The sequence below is a fragment of the Phalacrocorax aristotelis genome, chromosome 17 (assembly GCF_949628215.1).
Source record: "Phalacrocorax aristotelis chromosome 17, bGulAri2.1, whole genome shotgun sequence".
NCBI classification, from domain to species: Eukaryota; Metazoa; Chordata; class Aves; order Suliformes; family Phalacrocoracidae; genus Phalacrocorax; species Phalacrocorax aristotelis.
Genome location: NC_134292.1, coordinates 8,192,066 through 8,210,782, shown reverse-complemented (window position 1 = coordinate 8,210,782; position 18,717 = coordinate 8,192,066). Strand labels below are relative to the sequence as shown.

At 43.4% G+C, this 18,717-nt stretch overlaps 1 protein-coding gene across 1 annotated transcript in view; it reads left to right on the top strand.

The window, feature by feature from the left end:
• DDX31 (DEAD-box helicase 31) overlaps positions 1 to 18,717 on the top strand; it is a 50,627-nt gene that overhangs the window by 2,685 nt on the left and 29,225 nt on the right. Inside the window, 12 exon segments of the mRNA XM_075112314.1 lie at positions 470 to 513; positions 959 to 1,029; positions 1,627 to 1,691; positions 2,541 to 2,585; positions 4,079 to 4,120; positions 5,835 to 5,899; positions 6,723 to 6,842; positions 7,230 to 7,336; positions 8,080 to 8,315; positions 8,651 to 8,827; positions 11,496 to 11,555; positions 17,493 to 17,543. Coding sequence (XP_074968415.1) covers positions 470 to 513; positions 959 to 1,029; positions 1,627 to 1,691; positions 2,541 to 2,585; positions 4,079 to 4,120; positions 5,835 to 5,899; positions 6,723 to 6,842; positions 7,230 to 7,336; positions 8,080 to 8,315; positions 8,651 to 8,827; positions 11,496 to 11,555; positions 17,493 to 17,543 — 1,083 coding nt within the window.

Below are 18,717 nucleotides of genomic sequence, written 5' to 3'. Positions count from 1 at the left end.
AGGAAAGCTGTGTATCTTGAAACATGCCTTTTTGCGCGGGGGGCAGGTTAGAGAGCTGAGAGATGCACCTTTATTCATGGTGATTTGGACAGACTTGCCAGCACTTTGCCTGATTTTGTTGTAGTCTCGTAGCTCAGTGTCCTGGCCAGTGTCCTGACCCATCCCCAAGCACACAGTCCCAGCATCCTTCCATGTTTGCAGCTGTAGTACCAAAAAAATGCAGAAGAGTGTTTGGGAGTGCAGCATTTTAACAAGTCTGATATTTCATGAGGTACCAGCAGAGGTGTAAGTCTGATTAACTAAAAAGTCTTTTGAGGACCTGGGAATTTTTACATCCAGTCGCCCTGGGCCAGTAATGGAGAGAATAAGCATCAGCCTTCGGGTTTTTGCTCTATCTTGTGCTACAAAAAGTAACAAAAGGAACAGTTTGACAATGAAACCTGTTTACTGCTCTTTATTATCTCTCTAGATATCCACAGTAAACACTGTCCTAAAGATAAGCAGCATGACCAGGTAAGAAAACTGGTATAAAAACTTTGCACTTCACTGCCCCTTAAAGCCAGTTATCTGTGATTGTTTAATTTTATGTAACTGGTTTGTGAAGACCACAGTACATGTTAAGCTGCCCCATTTGCCGTAGGGTTTGCTGCTTTCAAAATTTGGGACGAGAAATAACTTGTCAGTTACACAGCAAGTCAGTTGTCACAGCTGAAGGTGGAACCTTGGAGTCCTGCCTTCTAATTTGGTACTTGCATCATAAAATCATCTTTTTTTATCACATCTTATGTGTATCTAGTGACTTTCCATAGAAGTCACCTCTACTGATGTAGCTACACAGCAGAGAGAAGTGTGTGTGATTTGGGATAAACAGTTTTGAAGCTGTCACTGTATGTTAAAACCTTAGGGTTCTATCCTGTGTTGCGTTCGTGTTTCCTAACCTGTTTTGTTTGTTACACAGTGTTCAGAAGCAAACAATTCCTGTGCTTCTGCAAGGCAAAGATGCTCTAGTGAGATCTCAGACTGGTTCAGGTCAGTATTTAATTGTCAGTCTCCTTCCCTAGGGCATATTAAAATGGAACCCAAATACAGAACCAAAACCACACGTTCCCAGTACAGCTCATATAAGTGACAGGCTGGGAAGCCTGGCGTGGGACGGCCGTGACACAGGCAGATGCTGTGCAAACTTGTGTAACAGCGCAGTGGTGGGACTGAATGTTGATGTGCAGCTGCCAGCCGTTGCACGTGGGCCTGTTCCAAGGCTCGTGCTGGAGATGCAGGTCCAGGAGGCCAGCAAGGCTAAGCACCACGTGCTCTTGCTGTATAAACTTATGTGCTCGCTCTACAGCAAACTAAGTTTGGATGTCTCATTTCTTGGGTGGGTGGGGATATTTAATTTAGATCTTATTGGGATTCCACCACCTCTCTTTTTTTTTTTTTTATTTAACCCTTTGGTGAATTGCCTGTCAATCTTCTGTTCGTGAAACTTCACTTAATTAAAACCTTTCTGGACTTTGACCTCAGTTTAGGAATGGTAGGATGAATGGTACTTTAATTTTCTGGAGTGCTGTAATGCCAGTTCTTTATTTTTTTAATGAAAAGTCTACCAATTTTCTCCCTTTCAAAAAGGTAAAACTCTTGCCTATGGGATTCCACTTGTACAGTGTTTGCAAGGAATGGAATCCAAAATACAGGTAGGTGTAACAGAATCCAATATATTTGCTTTTGATATTAAGATTAATAAAAATAAAATCCAGCTCTTATCCTGTAGTCATCGCTGTCTCTTTTTGAAACAAAGGTCAAGCAGTCTCTCTTCCCCTTTATTTGTGCATGTAGTTTATGTGATCCTCCTCTACTGTTGAGATACAGGTGATACAAGAACAATGTTACAGATTCCCCGTTACTTCACCCAGGAGGCTAAATTGTAAATAGATTAAATTGTCAAGTTTGGAGAAGGTTGGGTGCAGAAGAGGCAACTGTCTGGAAGCTGGGAGAACTGAAAACAAAGGTTACCGCCATGTCTTTAGGAGTATTAAGTTTCTAATCTTTGACACGGAATGAGATTTGATAATTGCTCCCAGTTTGGATCGTCTGGTTGACCAGAAAATGCTGCTGCAGATCTGCCACCTCTTGTGTGTTTTATGGAAGGAGATCATCCTGACTTTCCTCATGGGTTGAAATGTTTCCAACCCATTCTGGGTTGTTACTTTCTGCAGCTGCTACCTACAGATTGTTGCTGTGCATCAACCATGAGGGTATTTCTGCAACTCAGAAATACAAGAGTGAAATAATGTGTGTGCAGAATAAAATGTTGGGTATGATTGTGAGCAGGTTTCCAAGCAGCAAAGAGAAGGCAATGCAGTATTGATATTTGAAAGACTGGATTGGTTTAGTTTTAAGGCTGGGAGGGGGAAACATTGTGTACAAACTTGTACTGAAACCCTTCAGAACCCATGTTGTTGGCTAATAACAGTTAAGCATGGAATTGCTCCATTTATCAGTGCTAAATCCTTCTTAGCAGACCTCATCTTCTCTTTTTGCAGCGCAGTGATGGGCCTTATGCACTCATATTAGTCCCAACGAGAGAGGTAGGTGGCCTTTCTTCTTTCTGATTCTGTCTGAATCTGAGTGTTTGAACACTGATTTTTAACATGTAGATGTAGGTCCACCAGCGACTGTCTTAGGAACCATTGCTTCCTTTTGCTCAGATCTTGCCCTCACAGAAAGAGGGTTTGCTCTCTGGGCGCGTGTTGTCATTTTTGTTCGGTGCCATACTGGAAAAACTCTCCAGCTCAGTGCTTGGGAGGGAGAAGCTTGCCTAGCTCACACAGGGAGTAGGTAAAAACCAATGAAATCAGCTTTGCATTATCTGTAGGTTTATACAAACGTTTCGTTTTTAAAACACTTTTTTCAAATCCAGAAGTGAACGCAGAAGATGAGGCTTCCAAGCGTTGGTTTCTCCACTGAACTCTCTTGTATTTGATTTATATTATTTGCAATTGCAAAGGCAATTTCAGAGGAGGATATCAACCTCTTTTTTTTTTTTTTTTTTTTTCTTTTTTCTTCATATGTCAAATTATAATAACTTCCATGTGGAGAATTGATTGCAGGTATCTAGTTTGGGGCACAATATTTTATGCAACCTGCAGAACAATATCTCAGCTCGGTTCTGTGAAAGGAGAAAGCTCTGAAGCTATTTAAATTTTTGCAGCAGCAAACTTACTGCCTCTCTGGGATGCTGTATGAATACTAAACATGTAGGAAACAGTTCATAAGCTTGTTTAAAGGGCTGCCATTGAGAGTACTTATGAAGATAATTTGTAATTACGGTTGGTATTGCTTTTACTCAGTACTGAAAGCAATGGCCTTTCTTGAGAGCTTGGCAAATAATAGTATGTACCACGTGTAGCCAGAGCATTTAAAATAGCTTTACTCCCATAGCTAAGCCCAGCTCACATACTCATTCCATGAATGAGTCAGGGTGGCTCCATTGCCTTTCTCAATCAGACAGCACATGGAACCCAACTGCTAAATGCTTCTTACTGACCAGACATTTAGGTCTGCAAGCTCTGACATACCATCTCTGTATGGTCTTCCAGTCTGGTGACTGGGAAGCGCAGAGATGGAAAGATCAGTGGTATGGTCGCTCCGTGGGTCAGGTGAGGGAATAACGGGGGTCTGCCCTCTGGGCTACATTTCCTTTTCATAGTGGTTTTCTTCCAGAAATTGTGCCATTTTCCCTTTTACTCATCCAGTGGAGCAAAATTATCTGTGGCTTCAGCTTGGTTTTGCCCTGGGGCATTGACAGAAGCGAGCAGAAGTGTCTGTTGTCCTGAGAGCTGGCTGTGGAGCTGAACCAATAGAGAGGTTTTCAAACAGGTCCAAATATAATAAAAGAAGGATTAGGCAAGAGAATAAAATAATAAGCAGCTTCTAAAAGAAAAATTAAGGATGTATTTAGAATTCTGATGATATACATAACTAGATTAGCTTACAGATTTTTGAGCCAAAGAGGCTTATAGTCTGTCTTTGTGGTCCAGGGACTTTTTCAGAGCTCACTTTCTTCTGTTGATTCCCATAGCTTGCACTCCAAAGTTTTGATACAATGCAGAAACTACTTAAGGTAAGAATTCAATGCTCTTGTGTTCTTATTCCTTGAGCCTCTTGCTGTAAGATGCTAAGCAGCTTCAGTTCCTATGAATTCAACTGGATGTTTAAGGAAATCCAGCATCTGGCGACATATATGGTCCTTAAAGATAAATCTGTCTGTCTTTAAACATGTGATTTCCCTGTGGCATGTTTTAACCTATTACATAAGCAATTAAGTGATTAATTGTGGCCCCTTAGTTGCACGTGTTTTCATAAACAAGCGTAGTTGATTGTCACAATGTTTTGTTTTTAGAAGCACCTACTGTTGTTTCAGTCTGAGTTATGGATGGAAACTCTCACAAAAACGAGTACCGTTCTGCTGAAACTAATACTAGACAGATGGGTTTCAGATGGGGAGTAGAACTTGGTGAACTGCTTTGCCAATTGAATGGCTGGAGAAATTAGAAGGCTTTTAAAATCATTAAATGGTAGTCCTTTCCTTTTAACTGAGGGGGAGTATCTTACCATGGGACTAGAAGGTATCTAAGTTGTTTATCTGATCCGTATTCCCACTCCTCTGTTTTCTCCTTGAAATAATAGGGCACTTTCCAAATCTTTTTTAGTGCTGAAATTGCCATGTAAAATTTTGTTGTGTCGTGCTGAGGTTTAGAGTACTTCAATCTTCTTCCATAGAAGTTGGAAGTTATTATGAGTGGGCTTTTGACGTACTTCAAAAGATGAAGTTCGGACTGAACCCCTTCAATTTTATTTTGTTACATATAACATGTAGTAACCATCAAGTCCAGTGTAAACTGCTGCAGTGACCCAAAGCAGAAGATTTAGATCGTGGTCTGACTGGACCTTGGGAGGGCTGGGCGACGGGAGGGTGTCATATGGTTATGTAATTACTGAGAGAGGAAAAGGCTAGTTGAGCTGCTCCTGGCACAGTTCTAATGCCAACTGCTGAGGTTATATTGCCTGGATCTTGCCTGGACATTTTCCTTATTTCAAACCTTAGAAAGAAACTCTTTTTGTAGAAACTATTTTGTTGGAGCATTTCTGGCAAGCAGTGACCCGTACAAACTTAAGCCTATTTACCAGTCACGCATTTGTGCAATCTTTACAAGCTATGCGCTGCTTCTGTCCTGCATTTCCTCTCGAGTGAGGCGATGGCAGTACTGTGCTTTGATTATCTCCCCTGTAAATATTGGGCAATATTGGATTCACTGAAGGAGTGGACCTCATTAAAGTAAGTGGCAAAAACTCCTGCCGACATCAGTGAGACTGACATTTCATGTTCACAGACGTGGTGACTGCGTGCATGTAGGTCTGTGTAAGTGTATATAAACTTTATAGGTCCTGTGTTTCTCTTAAATTTTCCTTAGCCAGCAGAAGATATTGCTATTTCTTCATCTTGCCTTTAAGCATTGTAGCTTGTCTTTGAACATTTAGGCTACATGGGGAGAAGGAAAAGAAATATTATGTGATTGGAAGTGGTACAAAAATTATTGCATTTCTATCTTCCGAGATGTTGTGGGAAGCAAGTTACATGGCTAGGACTGAAGGTGCTATTGATATGTAGCTGTGGGTAAGAGAGTGCACGTAGAGCCCATCTGTTAGATCAAATCAGATGCATGCTGCTGTCAGCCCCAGTCCTCTCTCTTTTTGCCAAGAAACATCGTTTTTGGATTAGGGTCTGTCTCTTTACTGAGAAGAATCTATATTGGTCTTGGTTTTGCTTTCTGTAGCCATTTGCCTGGATTGTGCCTGGAGTGCTAATGGGGGGAGAAAAGAGAAAATCGGAAAAAGCCAGGTAGGAAGCCAACTTCTTACATTGTATTTTGGGTTCTTCTGCTCTACAGCATTATCTGTTACTCCTCTTTAGAGAGCTTTTCTTACTGAGAGAGAGGATTGTGAGTTTGGATCAAGCTGTGATCCCCCTGGATCTTACACAGACACAGCAACTGGGTCAGCAGGAAGTTTTCAGTTCCCCCAGCTGGATCTATTTCTAAAATGTTGATGAGCCTTCTGAGAAGATGATCTCTTGTGTCAGTATTTTTTTTTCTCTTCTGACAAACACCTGTATTTGCTTACCACTGAGTGCTGTCTACAGTTATTTGTTATGGGGGAAATTGCTTTCTGGAGAAGAGATTTCCTGGTGTTAAAAATCCCTCTTTTCCCTTTTCAAGAATTGAATTGTAAACTGGTAATCTAAACTGGAATTTTAGTTTTTGTGTATATAAGCATACACAAAAAGAACTTTACTCTTGACAGTAAAAAAAGTACTCAGAAAAGGAAAACCTAGCTTGGCTGTTTTAGACTTTTTAAATAATATTTCTTTCCCCCCTGTCCTTACCACTGAGTATGCCTCTGAGTTCAGTGATGATCAAGGATAAAATGTAGCTGTGCAAGAAATTTCAGTTTTAATCAATGAAAAAGTCCTGTCCCTGCTAATTTTACCACGGCCATGAATTTTTCCTCTGTAGGTTCTAGTTCCTCACTCTGGGTTCCTATTCCAGGGTTACTGCTAATCTGTATGTTCCCTTTCCCTTTCCCCTTCCCCTTCTTTTTTGGTGGTGTTTTGTTTTGTGGGTTTTTTGTTTTTTGATTTTGTGGGATTTTTTTCATCTAAACAGATTACGTAAAGGAATAAATATCCTCATTTCAACTCCTGGTCGCCTGGTTGATCACATTAAGTCCACAGAATGTATTCATTTCCGTCGCACTCAGTGGCTGATCATTGATGAAGCAGACAGGTAAACTTCCAAGTGTTTAGATATGGAAAATAATTATGATATCCTCTGCATCATAATTCGCTAAATATTTAAAAAAAACTAAGAGAATGCACACGCGATCTTAAACCATTCATGCTCAGTGGCCTCAGCCAAGCACCAGATGTCTGGGATTAGCAAGAAATGTCCCCTTTGGACAGATTATTGTACAATTATTCATTGCAGAGATTCTCGCAGTATCTTCTGACATGTCTGACCCTGGCAAAAGTTGAAGATGGAACATGAAGCTACATGGGCCAAAGATCTGATCAGCTCTAGCACTTCCCCTATTCCTAATTGGCTCATGTAGCATTAAGACATTCTCCTTGTTCCTTCCTACAGCATCTTACATCACCTCTGCTGTTTTTGTAGGATCCTGGACCTGGGCTTTGAGAAGGATGTAGCTGTGATACTCAATGCTTTAAATGCCGAGAGAGACTCGCGTCAGAATGTCCTGCTGTCAGCCACCCTCACCGAAGGTAGGTTATAGACAGATGGTGTCTCTTCTAGCTGAATAAGGCACAGGCAACTGCAAAATAGTTGGTTAAGTCTGATTATTTTACAGCCCAATCTGAAGCCATTAGCAGAAGTGGGATAATGCCTGTTGATTTCTTTGCGGTTATGACACTTGTCCTTCGTTACTGGAATCTCTGTGTGTGTATATACTTATATGGTCCTTACATGTCTCACAAATTCCAGAGCAAAGTCACTGTGAACCTGGGAAGTACTGATTTGTTTGTTTACTTTGCAAATATATAATTAATGCAGAAAGCTAACGACAGGACAGGATAGCTGTTGTGTGATTTGCTCAGGAACAAAGTCAGCTGCTGCAGCAGGAACTGAGCCAGGCCTTATGACTCCTGCATTTTAAGAGTGAAGATCTGTTGGGTTTTTCCCATGCACACAGTTAAAAAACAGGACTGCCAAATGTTGTCTGTCTGGTCAAGACATTTATGTAATGCAAAATAGCACACTTGGCTGAAGTGGTGTCTTGTGCTGCTTTTGGTGGAGTCCACAGCAACTAAGCCTGGCTAAGCCCTGAAAAGTCTGAGGTTTGTGGAGATGTTCTGTCAGTGTCTGAGGCATGGCTCATTAGTTCCTTGCCCTTCGCTGCTTTTCATTGGAATTGCGTTAGTTGTTTTTTTCATGTGAATGTATCATCACCCTCCCCAGCAGCACCCCAGACCTGGACCTCATGTATTTTTCATTTTCTGTGATTTAGGAGTAACACGGCTGGCCGATATCAGTTTGAATGATCCCATCAGCATTTCCATAGCAGATGAAACCCAGAAGGTGCTCAAACCAGCGTCACAAACAGATAGGCAAGCCAGTAGTTCATTGAATTGCATGGAGCAGGAAAACTTCGCTGTTCCAGAGAAGCTCAAGCAGTATGTCATGATGGTCCCCAGCAAACTGAGGCTCGTCACGTTAGCAGCTTTTATCCTTGAGAAATGCAAGGTGAGACTCTGTTTGCATTTATATTACCAAGCAGACCTTTGCCCTTTCCAACTCCTTTATCTGGTACTCTGTCAGGGATGACATGGATAAGATCTGGGGCTTTGAAGTGCATCGAGTGTACAGGGAGCCTTGTGTCTTTCATGCTGGCAGTGAGATAACTCTGCAGCATGTGCTCATACTTCTTTTGTGGGCTCAGTATTTGGTGTCAAACTCAGTAATCCTTTCCCGGACAATCTTGTCTCTGGAAGTGGAAGCCACCCAGATCTTATAATGATCAGGAAATTGGGAGAGGCTTGTGGAAGTGGTCGTGTGCAATTATCTTGCTTTTCTCGCAGTTTGAAAAACACCACAAGATGATCATCTTTTTCTCCAGCTGCAAACAAGTGGAATTCCACTATGAGCTCCTTCTAAAGGTCCTTTCAGGAGGACTAGAGTCGGAACAACCTGAGGGTTCGTCTGTCTCCTCTGCACACTTACAGTTCCTACAACTGCATGGCAACATGGAACAGGAAGTAAGCATTCTCAAAATGTCAGGATGCAGAGTTTTATTCCTTATTCCCTGTGATTTATTACATGGTTATTTTGGGGAGGAGGGCAGAAGAGAGGACAGAGAGTCATTTCACCTCTAGGGGCCTCACTCTTCCATCTGCTAAGGAGAATAAGAATATTGTCCCACTTCTGGAAAGTATCTTGGTAGCTATATCTGAAAAACACAGCTGAGGAGGCAAGAGGTGTTACTTCAGCAGGCTGAGGCAGCCGTTCTGTATTCCCGGTGGGTGCACTTAAGCCGTTTATGCATCCATGGTTCTCTCTCATGCAGTCAAGGCAAGTTTTTAATGCCAAAGGAAAACCTAATCCAAGCCCAAAAAATTACTACCCAATAAGTTGCCCCCATTATATGAGGATGGAGCAGTTTGTCCTTGGTTTTGAAGAACAGTGTCTTGACAGACTGATCTTTTCCCTGAAACAAAATAATAGCAGTATAACAGTGATTACCCTGAAACAGGTCTAGGTTTTAGCTGGTTAGGGCTGGGTGATGAGATTGGAGCTTGCTACAGAGGGTTCAGAGGCCAGGAGAAGAGTGTCAAATGAACTGTCACGGCATTGTTTCTCTCAATAGCTGAGGGGCTTCCCTTGAAAGTTCAGCCTCCAATCCTGCCCTTGATCTGAACTGCACAGCAGAGATGGTAAATGAATAGAGCTCTTCTGATGAAGCAAGAGGTGAAGAGCCATTGTTTTTCTCACTCATTCCCATCCTGCAGAGACCAGAAACATGTGCTTTGCTGTCCCTGCAGTCTGGCCTTTCCTCAACCTGCCTGCCTGAGCGAGTGAGCAGGCCTGGTCTGGCCCAACTCTACCCTGACCAGCTGTTAAGCCAACAGAACACCACTAAGTAGCTGGCACCAGGGGAAGGGTTTTGCCTTTTTAGTACCCAGTGTGTAATTAGTGCTTGATGTCTTCAAATTAAGAGCATTAATGGAGCTAAATTGTGGATCCCATATGGTACTGCTGAGCACGGCTGCTGTCATTGTCAACAAGATACAGCGTGCTCTCTTCTTCAATTTTTGTCAGCAGAGGGTTCAGTGTGTCGGCAAGGCCCAAGTTCCCCTTCGTTCCTAGAACAGTACCCCTAGCTGGGAGTCACGTAGGTAAGGTTTCTTCTATGTCATCAACATAACAGGACATTAACTTAACTCCTAGCTTGAACTCTGAGGAGGAAGGCTTGAAATATGGAAACAAGGATATTTTGGAAGGAGGAAGCAAAAGGGACAGGAAGGAAATGGGTATGGTGTTTCTGAGGCCAGAGACAGCCTGAGCTCTGAAAAGGAAAAGAGTAAATGGAATCAGACTGGGCGGGGGTGTGTGTGTGGTAGTTTCCCACAGCTGAGGATAGGGAGTGTAGGGTGGATAGGTGGTACTGGCAAGTGAAGACCAAATGCTACTGAGGCCTTTGGTTACTAGTGCTTAGAGATCGTCTTGTGTGATAGCAAATATCATTGTGATGTAATGTGGGTTGGGGAATCAGTTTCTGTTGCTTTTATGAAGGAAAAAACCACACCCCAAAGTAGTTAGTTAAACTAACTGGAATGTGCTTAGGAAGGTTTTGGGACTGGCAAAGCAGGAGTCTTTTGAAGATAAGTGAGGAGCCATACTGGCAGGTTCCTGCGGTTCTGGGGCTCAACAGCTGAAAGACTGCTGGTGGGGTAATATGGGATCTGGGGGCCGTGGACAGCCCTGGCTGGGAGCCTGAGCTCACACTACAGGTGGGGGCTGCAGGAGTTCTGCTGGTGCAGACCAGCGCTGAGGACAAGGCTGGGGAGCACCTGCCTCTGACACTCGTGGGAAGGAACAACCTCCATCCCAATGTCAGCGGCCCTGTTGGTGGCCCTCACCAGTATGAGGACTTTTCTTGTGGGAAGGCCATGGGAGGGTGCCCTGGGAGCTCTGTGGCAGCTGCCTGTGGGGCCCAGGAGTCCTGCCTCCTTGCCCCCTTGGGCAGAGGTTTCTGGCCAAGGTCTCGTCTTTCCTGTCCTGTTACTTTGAAGACTTATCCCGCAACTGCTCACGTGAGCAACTGTGCAGTGAGCGTCTCGATACTTAATAATTACACCATCAGTCCAGGACTATCTGCATGCTCTGTTGGGCACATGGTGAAGCTGATCTCTTGTGATGTGACTATATCGCTGTGTCAACAAAATGGGCTTATCCTGCCCATCGTGTGACTGGGCAGACAGCAGTTAAGATGTCCAGCTTTTTCTTGCGTTCACAAAAGCCTGCGTTGCCCATAAAGTATGCCAGTGCTTCTGTTGCTGCTGCCTAATCTTTTGTGGATTCCCTCTCCATGTAAAACAGTTACTGCTTTTTGATGTGCGTGGGCCATGCTTCTGTGCAAACTGTGGTGGTGTTGGCTGCTTTGATTTGACCAAACTCATTCAGGCTCGCCCCAGAATGCTGTGCCTTCCTACCTGGGACCACACCTGTATGCCATAGATTTTTTTTCCATTTGCAGGAAGAGTCTGACTGAAACTCATGAAGTCAATAAAATTCCTTTGCTTTTGAAGCCGTACATGATATACTGAATGAGGCATAGTTGTTAAATTGTTACATTAGCTAATCTGCTTTATGTTTGATAGTAACGTGCATAAGCACTCTTTTAATTTTTCTGTTTCAATCCTATAGGAAAGAACAGAGGTCTTCCAGGAGTTCCTAAAATCCAAGACTGGCATCTTGCTTTGCACCGTAAGTAACTAGAGTCCCTTTGCAGCTCCACGCTAATGGGCCTGTCTGGTATCTAATGGTAGAACAGAGGATTTGGCACTGAGCTCTACTTCCAGCTCACTGTCTGACCTTGAGGAAAGTCATCTCCTTTTTCTGCATCTCACATGTTAAATAAGGTCTGGTGCCCTCTTTGCAAACTGTTATACGATATTTTGCTGCAAGGTACCATATACAGAAAAAGTGTATGTCTCGTACAAGAGGCCTCTAAGTATTCTGCATGGTCTGATATCTGGAAAAATCTGTTCATTTGAAGCTGGAAGCTTGCCCTCTACATGCAGTCAGTAGAACGCAGTCCTAATTTGTAGTGTGCCCCATAACTGCCAGGTAAATTGGATGTAACATGATATTTCGCATCTTAATGACTACCCCAAGGTTAAAAACAAAAACCTGCAGGGATGGAAGGGAAGCCCAACCAGAGAAGGTTGTCATTAGAAATGTACATGCTCTGCTGCTCTCCATGCTTTGCCCTTCAAGCTTCCTTCAAGGGTGCTGAGGAAGAAATTCTTGTCCTCTAGTGAAGTTTGCTGGCACCCTTGTGTTGTGGTGGCACCTTCCACTTCTCGTTTCTGACCTGTCGGTGCCACAGCTAGCCTGCTGCAGTGGTGCAGAAGGCTGCACGATTTGCTCTCTAATAGTGGCAGCTGTTGATCTGAAAATGTGTGAATCTTGGCGATTTCTACCCACCGCAAACTTGTAAATTACAGCGATCGGGAGTAATTAGAGCTGAGAAACCCTCTCCAGCTCTGAAATGACTCCTGTTCTTGCAGCACAATATTCTTAAAGGAAACTAGTTGCAATTTTTTTCAGAATGTGGGGTCTGAATTTTATCTTATTTTATGCCTGCAGTTCAATCTAGGACTGCCATGTATGTAGGAGTGTTGATTTAGTGTTGCCAAATTATATATTGTATCACCTGTAAAATTGTACTCGTTACATGCTAGTCTTAGTCGTGCTTGTGTGCAACCTTCCAGTGATTTGATCAAGGTCAAAATGCATCTTTGCAATGCATAAGTGTAACTGTAACTTGGTTTCCCTGTATACAGAGGTAATACTTAAGTGTCTCACCTGAGGAGGATAGCAAAGCTTAAATCGTTCAGTGGTGTAGATTAAGTGTTTTGAAGATAAAAAGTGTTTGGTAAATTCTAAATAATAAATAGCTAAACTTTGTTATCCTTCATGCACATTTTATCTGTAACTGAGAAATTTCAGGGGCATGTCTTGTTACTGAAACTTCAGTTTAGTGAGTTTGGAAGGACAGCGAGTGCTCAATTTTACACAAAGAGAAAACAATCATTCCAGTCTCTGGGATATCAATCAGTTCCTGGGTGAGACCGTTTGAAGGGGAAATGCAGCCAGTGGCAGGAAAAACCTGCCAGCAAACATACAGCTGTTGACAAAGTAGGAAGAAGAATAAGTTGGATAAAGAAATCCCAGTGGATAGGATCCCCCTCTTGATGAGACACTGTAAACGTGCTTTGATTTCCCGCCACACCACAGACTCCATACAAGTGGATGTTGAATTGTGGTGACAAGGCGAGTAGCCACATGTCAGCTGAGCAGCAGCAGTTGTGTGTTTGCTCCTGACTGGTCATAAATGGGTGGTAATGTGAATTAACCTAGATTGCCACGAAGAGGGTAGTGTAAGGTAGTGCATTTATTGTAGCCCTCCTTTGCTCCAGTCTAAGCTACTTTGCATTTACTGCAAGGCAGGGATGCAAATCCTGACAGTTAGAGTTACTGTGGCTCAGCTGGCACTCGGTTAGCACGTTAAGCACAGTAAGTTGTGCATCTGAGTCCAAAATCTCTCTGTGCTTCAGCTCCCCATCTGTAAAATGGGGATAGTAGTACTGTTCTATCTTACAGAGATGTTGGGAGGACAAATGCATTGAAACCAGGAGGTGGCCTGTTACCACAGTAATGGGGACCATATGGACACCTTAATATAGAGATACACTTTGCACTAGTCCCACATTACAGGTGCCTCCCCAACGCAGATGTCCAAAGGGCAGCCAGGCACTGTGACCACCTCCTGCCTCTGAGGGCATTGCTTTTTCTGACGCTTTTCTTCATATCAGCAAAAATGTTTTGCAGAAAGATGGTTCTGTTCTTTTCACTGTGAAAACCCGTTTTGTGCCCACAAAATTTTGAAACCTGGCTCACAGAAGAGCAACACAAATAATGTTGCTGTCCTTCCCTTGTCCCTTATGCCATGTTCTCCACCCATCTTTCCGCTCTAGTAAGCAATGGGACCTGCTGTTCCTTTTATTAATTTGCTCTATGTCATATGTATATTAATATATTCCATAAAATATTTTTGCCAGACAATATAAGCTGGCAGACAAGAAAATAGAGAAGGGCCATGTATCTCAGAGGGTCTCATCCAGATTTATTTCTCTCTCCTTCACTGAAGTTCTTTGCAGCTTCCTTTGGGATGTGCCTTTAAACAAGTTCATCTCTTCCAGGGAGAGAGGAAAGATCATTTGGAGATTGTTTGCTGTTTACTCAGTCACGCTAACTCATCTTGCCAGTTTTCTGGCGGCCCCAGCCAAGAGCTTTCGCCTCTGACAGCTTCTGTGCTCTCTCCTTCCTCCTCTGATTACGCAGCCCAATCTGTCACCCTGCCGACGGGGGTCTCTACCCTGCTGATGGCTTTCCACACTCGGCAGTAATGACTTTTGGCAGGCCGGGAAGGCGCGAGAGCTTCTTCCCCAGCTTGGAGAGCCGTTAGGCCCTCTCTGCCTGTTAGCTAAAGCACTTTGTGAGGTTCTTTGGTAAATAAATGAGTCATTTTAATCCAACTGACAGCCTGGCACCTGAGCAAGCTGCCTTCCATCTGTACTTCTAGGCCTCATGTAGGCAGCCAATTGTCAAGCTCAGGGCCTTCAAGACCTCACCATTGAGTGTCTTTCAAAAGCAACTTTAGCAATTTCCTTTGCCCTAATTAGATTGTGTGAGAGGGACTGAGCAAACCAAGGCCCTTGCAAAACTTTTGTGGCTGTGTTGGTTCTGACCTTCTGCAGCGATACGCGTCGCTTTTGGTGTGGCCTCTTTGCCCTCCGTTCCCTTGCACCCACCCCTGTTACCCCACCACCATGAGCACAGGCTGGTAACATGAATTTGTTAGAAACAGAAATTTCAGTGTTTCTGGGGTGCTCAGGTGGATTGTACCTTGATCTTTGTGACTTGCAGTCGGGATGAGGGCAGGAACGTGGTTAAGGCTTGAGATTATCATGTTTGCATGGCGTTTGGGTTTTCTTTAAAATTGCACTGGTGTAGATTATTTCTCCTTCCTCCTGTGAGACGGTCACTTAATTCTCCCTTCTGTTGCCCATTGAAAGGAATCAGCGGTGACCTGCTGAGGTGTCATATTCTTGATTTCTCTGTTATTAAGGAATGGTGGTGTGAGGTCATGCATGGAAAGGGGAATGCTGTCTGGGGCAGTGAAAAAAGGAGGAAAAGTAGTATGTTGGAAATCTACTGGGCTTCTTGAAAGAGCACTGGCAGCAGGTTAGTGCTTCTGTGTGTGGAATAAATGTAGTGCTAGTAAAAGTGGGTAATTGTTGCTTGAGCTGTATTCTCCTTCCTGGTAAGGTGACCCACAAGTATTTTTCTAAAGATCTGAGAAGCAAGAAGCTCGTGGGCTCTGCCAGGAGAGGAAAGCAAATCAACTCAAGCTTTATATCCTAATTCTGCCTTGCTGCTGTCTACTAGGGTCTTTGAGGAAAAGGAGCTCAGGAGACGCAGGTGGACTTGATACTGAGGAAACTTTGAGAGTTTGCAAAACACTCCAATTGCCAGTAAATCCCAAGACACCTCTGAAAGAAAGCCAAGTTAAACCCCGGGAGAATAGCTGCTGCTATGTGTCAGTAACAGCTGAGTGGAGTTGGTGGCATTGTGAAAGCAACAGTGAATACAAGGCTGATGATGGGAGAGAGCCTCCTCCTAAAACGTTGTCCCTGGCTATTTATTAGGCTTTCGGTTAACCTTTTCAACTTCCCTGCTTGCTTTGGCAAGCACACATGAGAACAATACTACCTGCAGCAGTAGTTTCCCAGCCAGAGGTGCTGAGAAAGGGTATCTTAGAAGAGGAGGGAGAGTCCTGATGGATGAGAAGGACTGCTCCTGCCCCTGCTGTCTACTTCTCCTCCCCGTGTTGGAGGTGCCTGCTCCTGACCACAGTGACAGCTTAGCTATCTCTTTATTTTGGGTAAACTGACCCTATCGCAGAGTCGGAGCCCTCTCATCAAACACAGCCTTTCCTAGACTACTGGGCGGGAGAAAGAGCACAGTATAGGAAAAGACCGAAGACTGTCAGCGTGGAAGTACATAACAGAGCCAGCCAGATCAGAATCAGATGTCAGCACTCCTGTCTGATCGTGCTGTAGAGTTTATAATCTTGTTATCCTGGTAACTGCTGTACACGTTCCCCGACTTCTCTTGATTTATTTTCTCCAGCCTCCTTTAAATGGCTTTTTGTACATCTGTTCATTCTGACTCTGGGAACAAGTCGTTTCTTAATGAGCGCGTTGGAGCGAAAGTGTATATTATTTCAGAGTGGGCGCTGTGGAAAGTGTCTCCTCTTTTACTGCAGTTGGAGCCACAAAGCAACCTGGCTAGTGCTTATGGGAAGGCCTTTGCTGCCAAAACATCAGCTTCCTAGTCTTTTAACGTGTGTGGGAGTTGCATGAAAACACTTCAGTGGGTGGCTGACACATTTTTAGTACATTAAGCTCCTGCTTACGTTCTTAATATATTCTATTTTGCAACTAGCTAAAAGATACATGTGTTCCAAAACATTTCCTAACAGAGTTAAACCTGCACACCTGCTCTGCTATTGCGCGTGGTGAATGTAAAATCCAAGGAGTATGTGAGGACATTACTAATGAACAGAAAATCAAGAAGGGAGATTGAAACGTGTTTGTACTCTCTCTCCATTTTGAACAGTATTTAAACTCTCTTTTCTCTTTGAAAGGGTATGGTTTTTAGCTATACTGGCTGTGGATAACTAAAGGGTCTCATTCAAGTCCTTCTCCAAGTTGATGGGTTTTCTCACCAGCTGGCACATCACATAACACTCCTGACAGCAGCTTCAGACTCTCTTCTTCAGGGCTGAGTTTTGTTTCTCCAAATCAAAGCCAGGCTGGTGAAAATCTAAGGGATAGCTGAAGTCCCCTCTCCTCAAGCTATACTCCACCTTCCTGCAGATTCTGCTGAATTGTTTGTTGGCCTTTGCAGGGCCAGGTGACCTGCAAGTCATCTGCTCCTCAACTTCAGACCATCACCTAGGAAACAACTAATTACTTGTAGGTAGAGATCAGTGCATCTTTGGACGTTCCCCTCAAGGCCTAAGGTCCTTGGCCATTTGCTTTACGGCCATTTTCCTTTTCATCATAAGCAGCCTGGTTTTAGTTCTTAGTCTTGCTGTAGAGAAAGGTGAGCTCAGAAACAGCGTTGCCTTCCAGAGATTTAATTCCGCCACTGTTTGGGTAGTAGGTGCCTACGAGCAGATCTGTTTCCATTAAAGAAACAAACTGAAGAACCAAAGGTATCGCAACCATTAAGACAGCTGATTCTGTCAGGTATGGTGTAAGGGGACTGTAGCAGGCTGCTGTAATTCAACACCACTCACCTGAAATAGGTGTTTTTATATCCTGCAGGATTTGGGCCATAGTAGTGGATCGTTTTTTATTGTATTAGTCTGTTAATAATATTCCTTGCATTTTAAACCCTCAACATTATTTCTGACCTTCAGTTCATCTCTCCCCTGCACTGGGCACATAAAATTCCTACCTCCGTAGCGACTTGTGTCCTCGCATAATTGCCATCCCAGAAGGGTTCTTATTTTGCTGATATCTTCAAAGCATTTTTACTAAAATAATTTCCTTATTAATTTTAAAGGATGTTGCAGCACGTGGATTAGACCTGCCTCAAGTTACATGGATCGTACAGGTAGGTTTGCTGGGTGTGTATATGTGTACGTATGTATTAAGTGCAGTCTTGCTCAGATGAAATCCCTTTCCAGTCCAGACCTTCCTTCTGGTTCGCTGGTCTTTGTGCTCATGCCTACAGGTGTGGGAGATCCACGAGTTCCTGACTGTGGGACGGGGGACTCGAGGTTTTGCCAGGATACAGCATTGCTCTCATATCTTTGGTTTTGATAATCTGTCTTCCTCTTCAGTAACTCCAGTATTATCAGCCGTGTAATAATATTCCACTGGCTGGGAGGAAACACCCTCCATTCCCCGCCACAGGAAGCCAAATCTTGTGAAGTCTGGTGGTCTCTTTTGCCGTTCTAGGTTTCTATTTTTCTGAGCTTGCTGGGGAGGCAGTTCCATGAGGAGTTTAAATACGATCCTAATGTCAAACATTGCACAGACACTATTGAGCTACTCAGTGACCTGAATGTTTCAAGTGAGGCTTTGCTGGGTTGGGGCTGGGTATCTATAAGCATTCAGCTTTCAGCAGAACTGCACAGTTCAGATTTTCCCTGGGAAAAAAACAAAAACAACCAAAAAAAATCCCCACCAAAACCCAAACACTGCTGCATTGCTGTTGACAGAAATATTGTCTTTGAAAAAAAAATAGAAACCAAGGGAGAGGGATTGAACCTTAAAAATAGCAGCCTGTCATTTCAAAGAGGAAGCTGAGAGCATGAAGCAGATTTCATTTTTATAAAAGATTTATAATTAAAAAAAAAGGTTAGTTGAATTGAGGAGAAACTGAGCCAGAGATTCTCGTGTATCAAGTGACACCGGGGTAAAAGGAACAGAGCACAGAGCCTCAACAAAGCTTTTTAATTTCTACCTCATCCCTTCAGGTAACAAATTTGATTTTAATTTTGTATTTTCAAAAAAGAAAGATTTTGTAGCAGCTAGCTAGTTGAAGAAGGCTGGGGAAGTGAAGTCTTTAATTCCCAGATCTATATATTAATATAATTTAACCAAAGATATAGTTGCCAGTGCTAGAACGCAGTGCAAATTACCTAAAGCCCTGGGAGACTTCTGTGTGTCCAGAAGGCGAAATCTCAGCTGTCCTGAGAGCTGTGTCCAAGAGCAAGGACCTGCAGGGAGCAATTAGATTGCTCACAGCATCTTACTCACACCTCTAGCCAGTAGAAACTTTG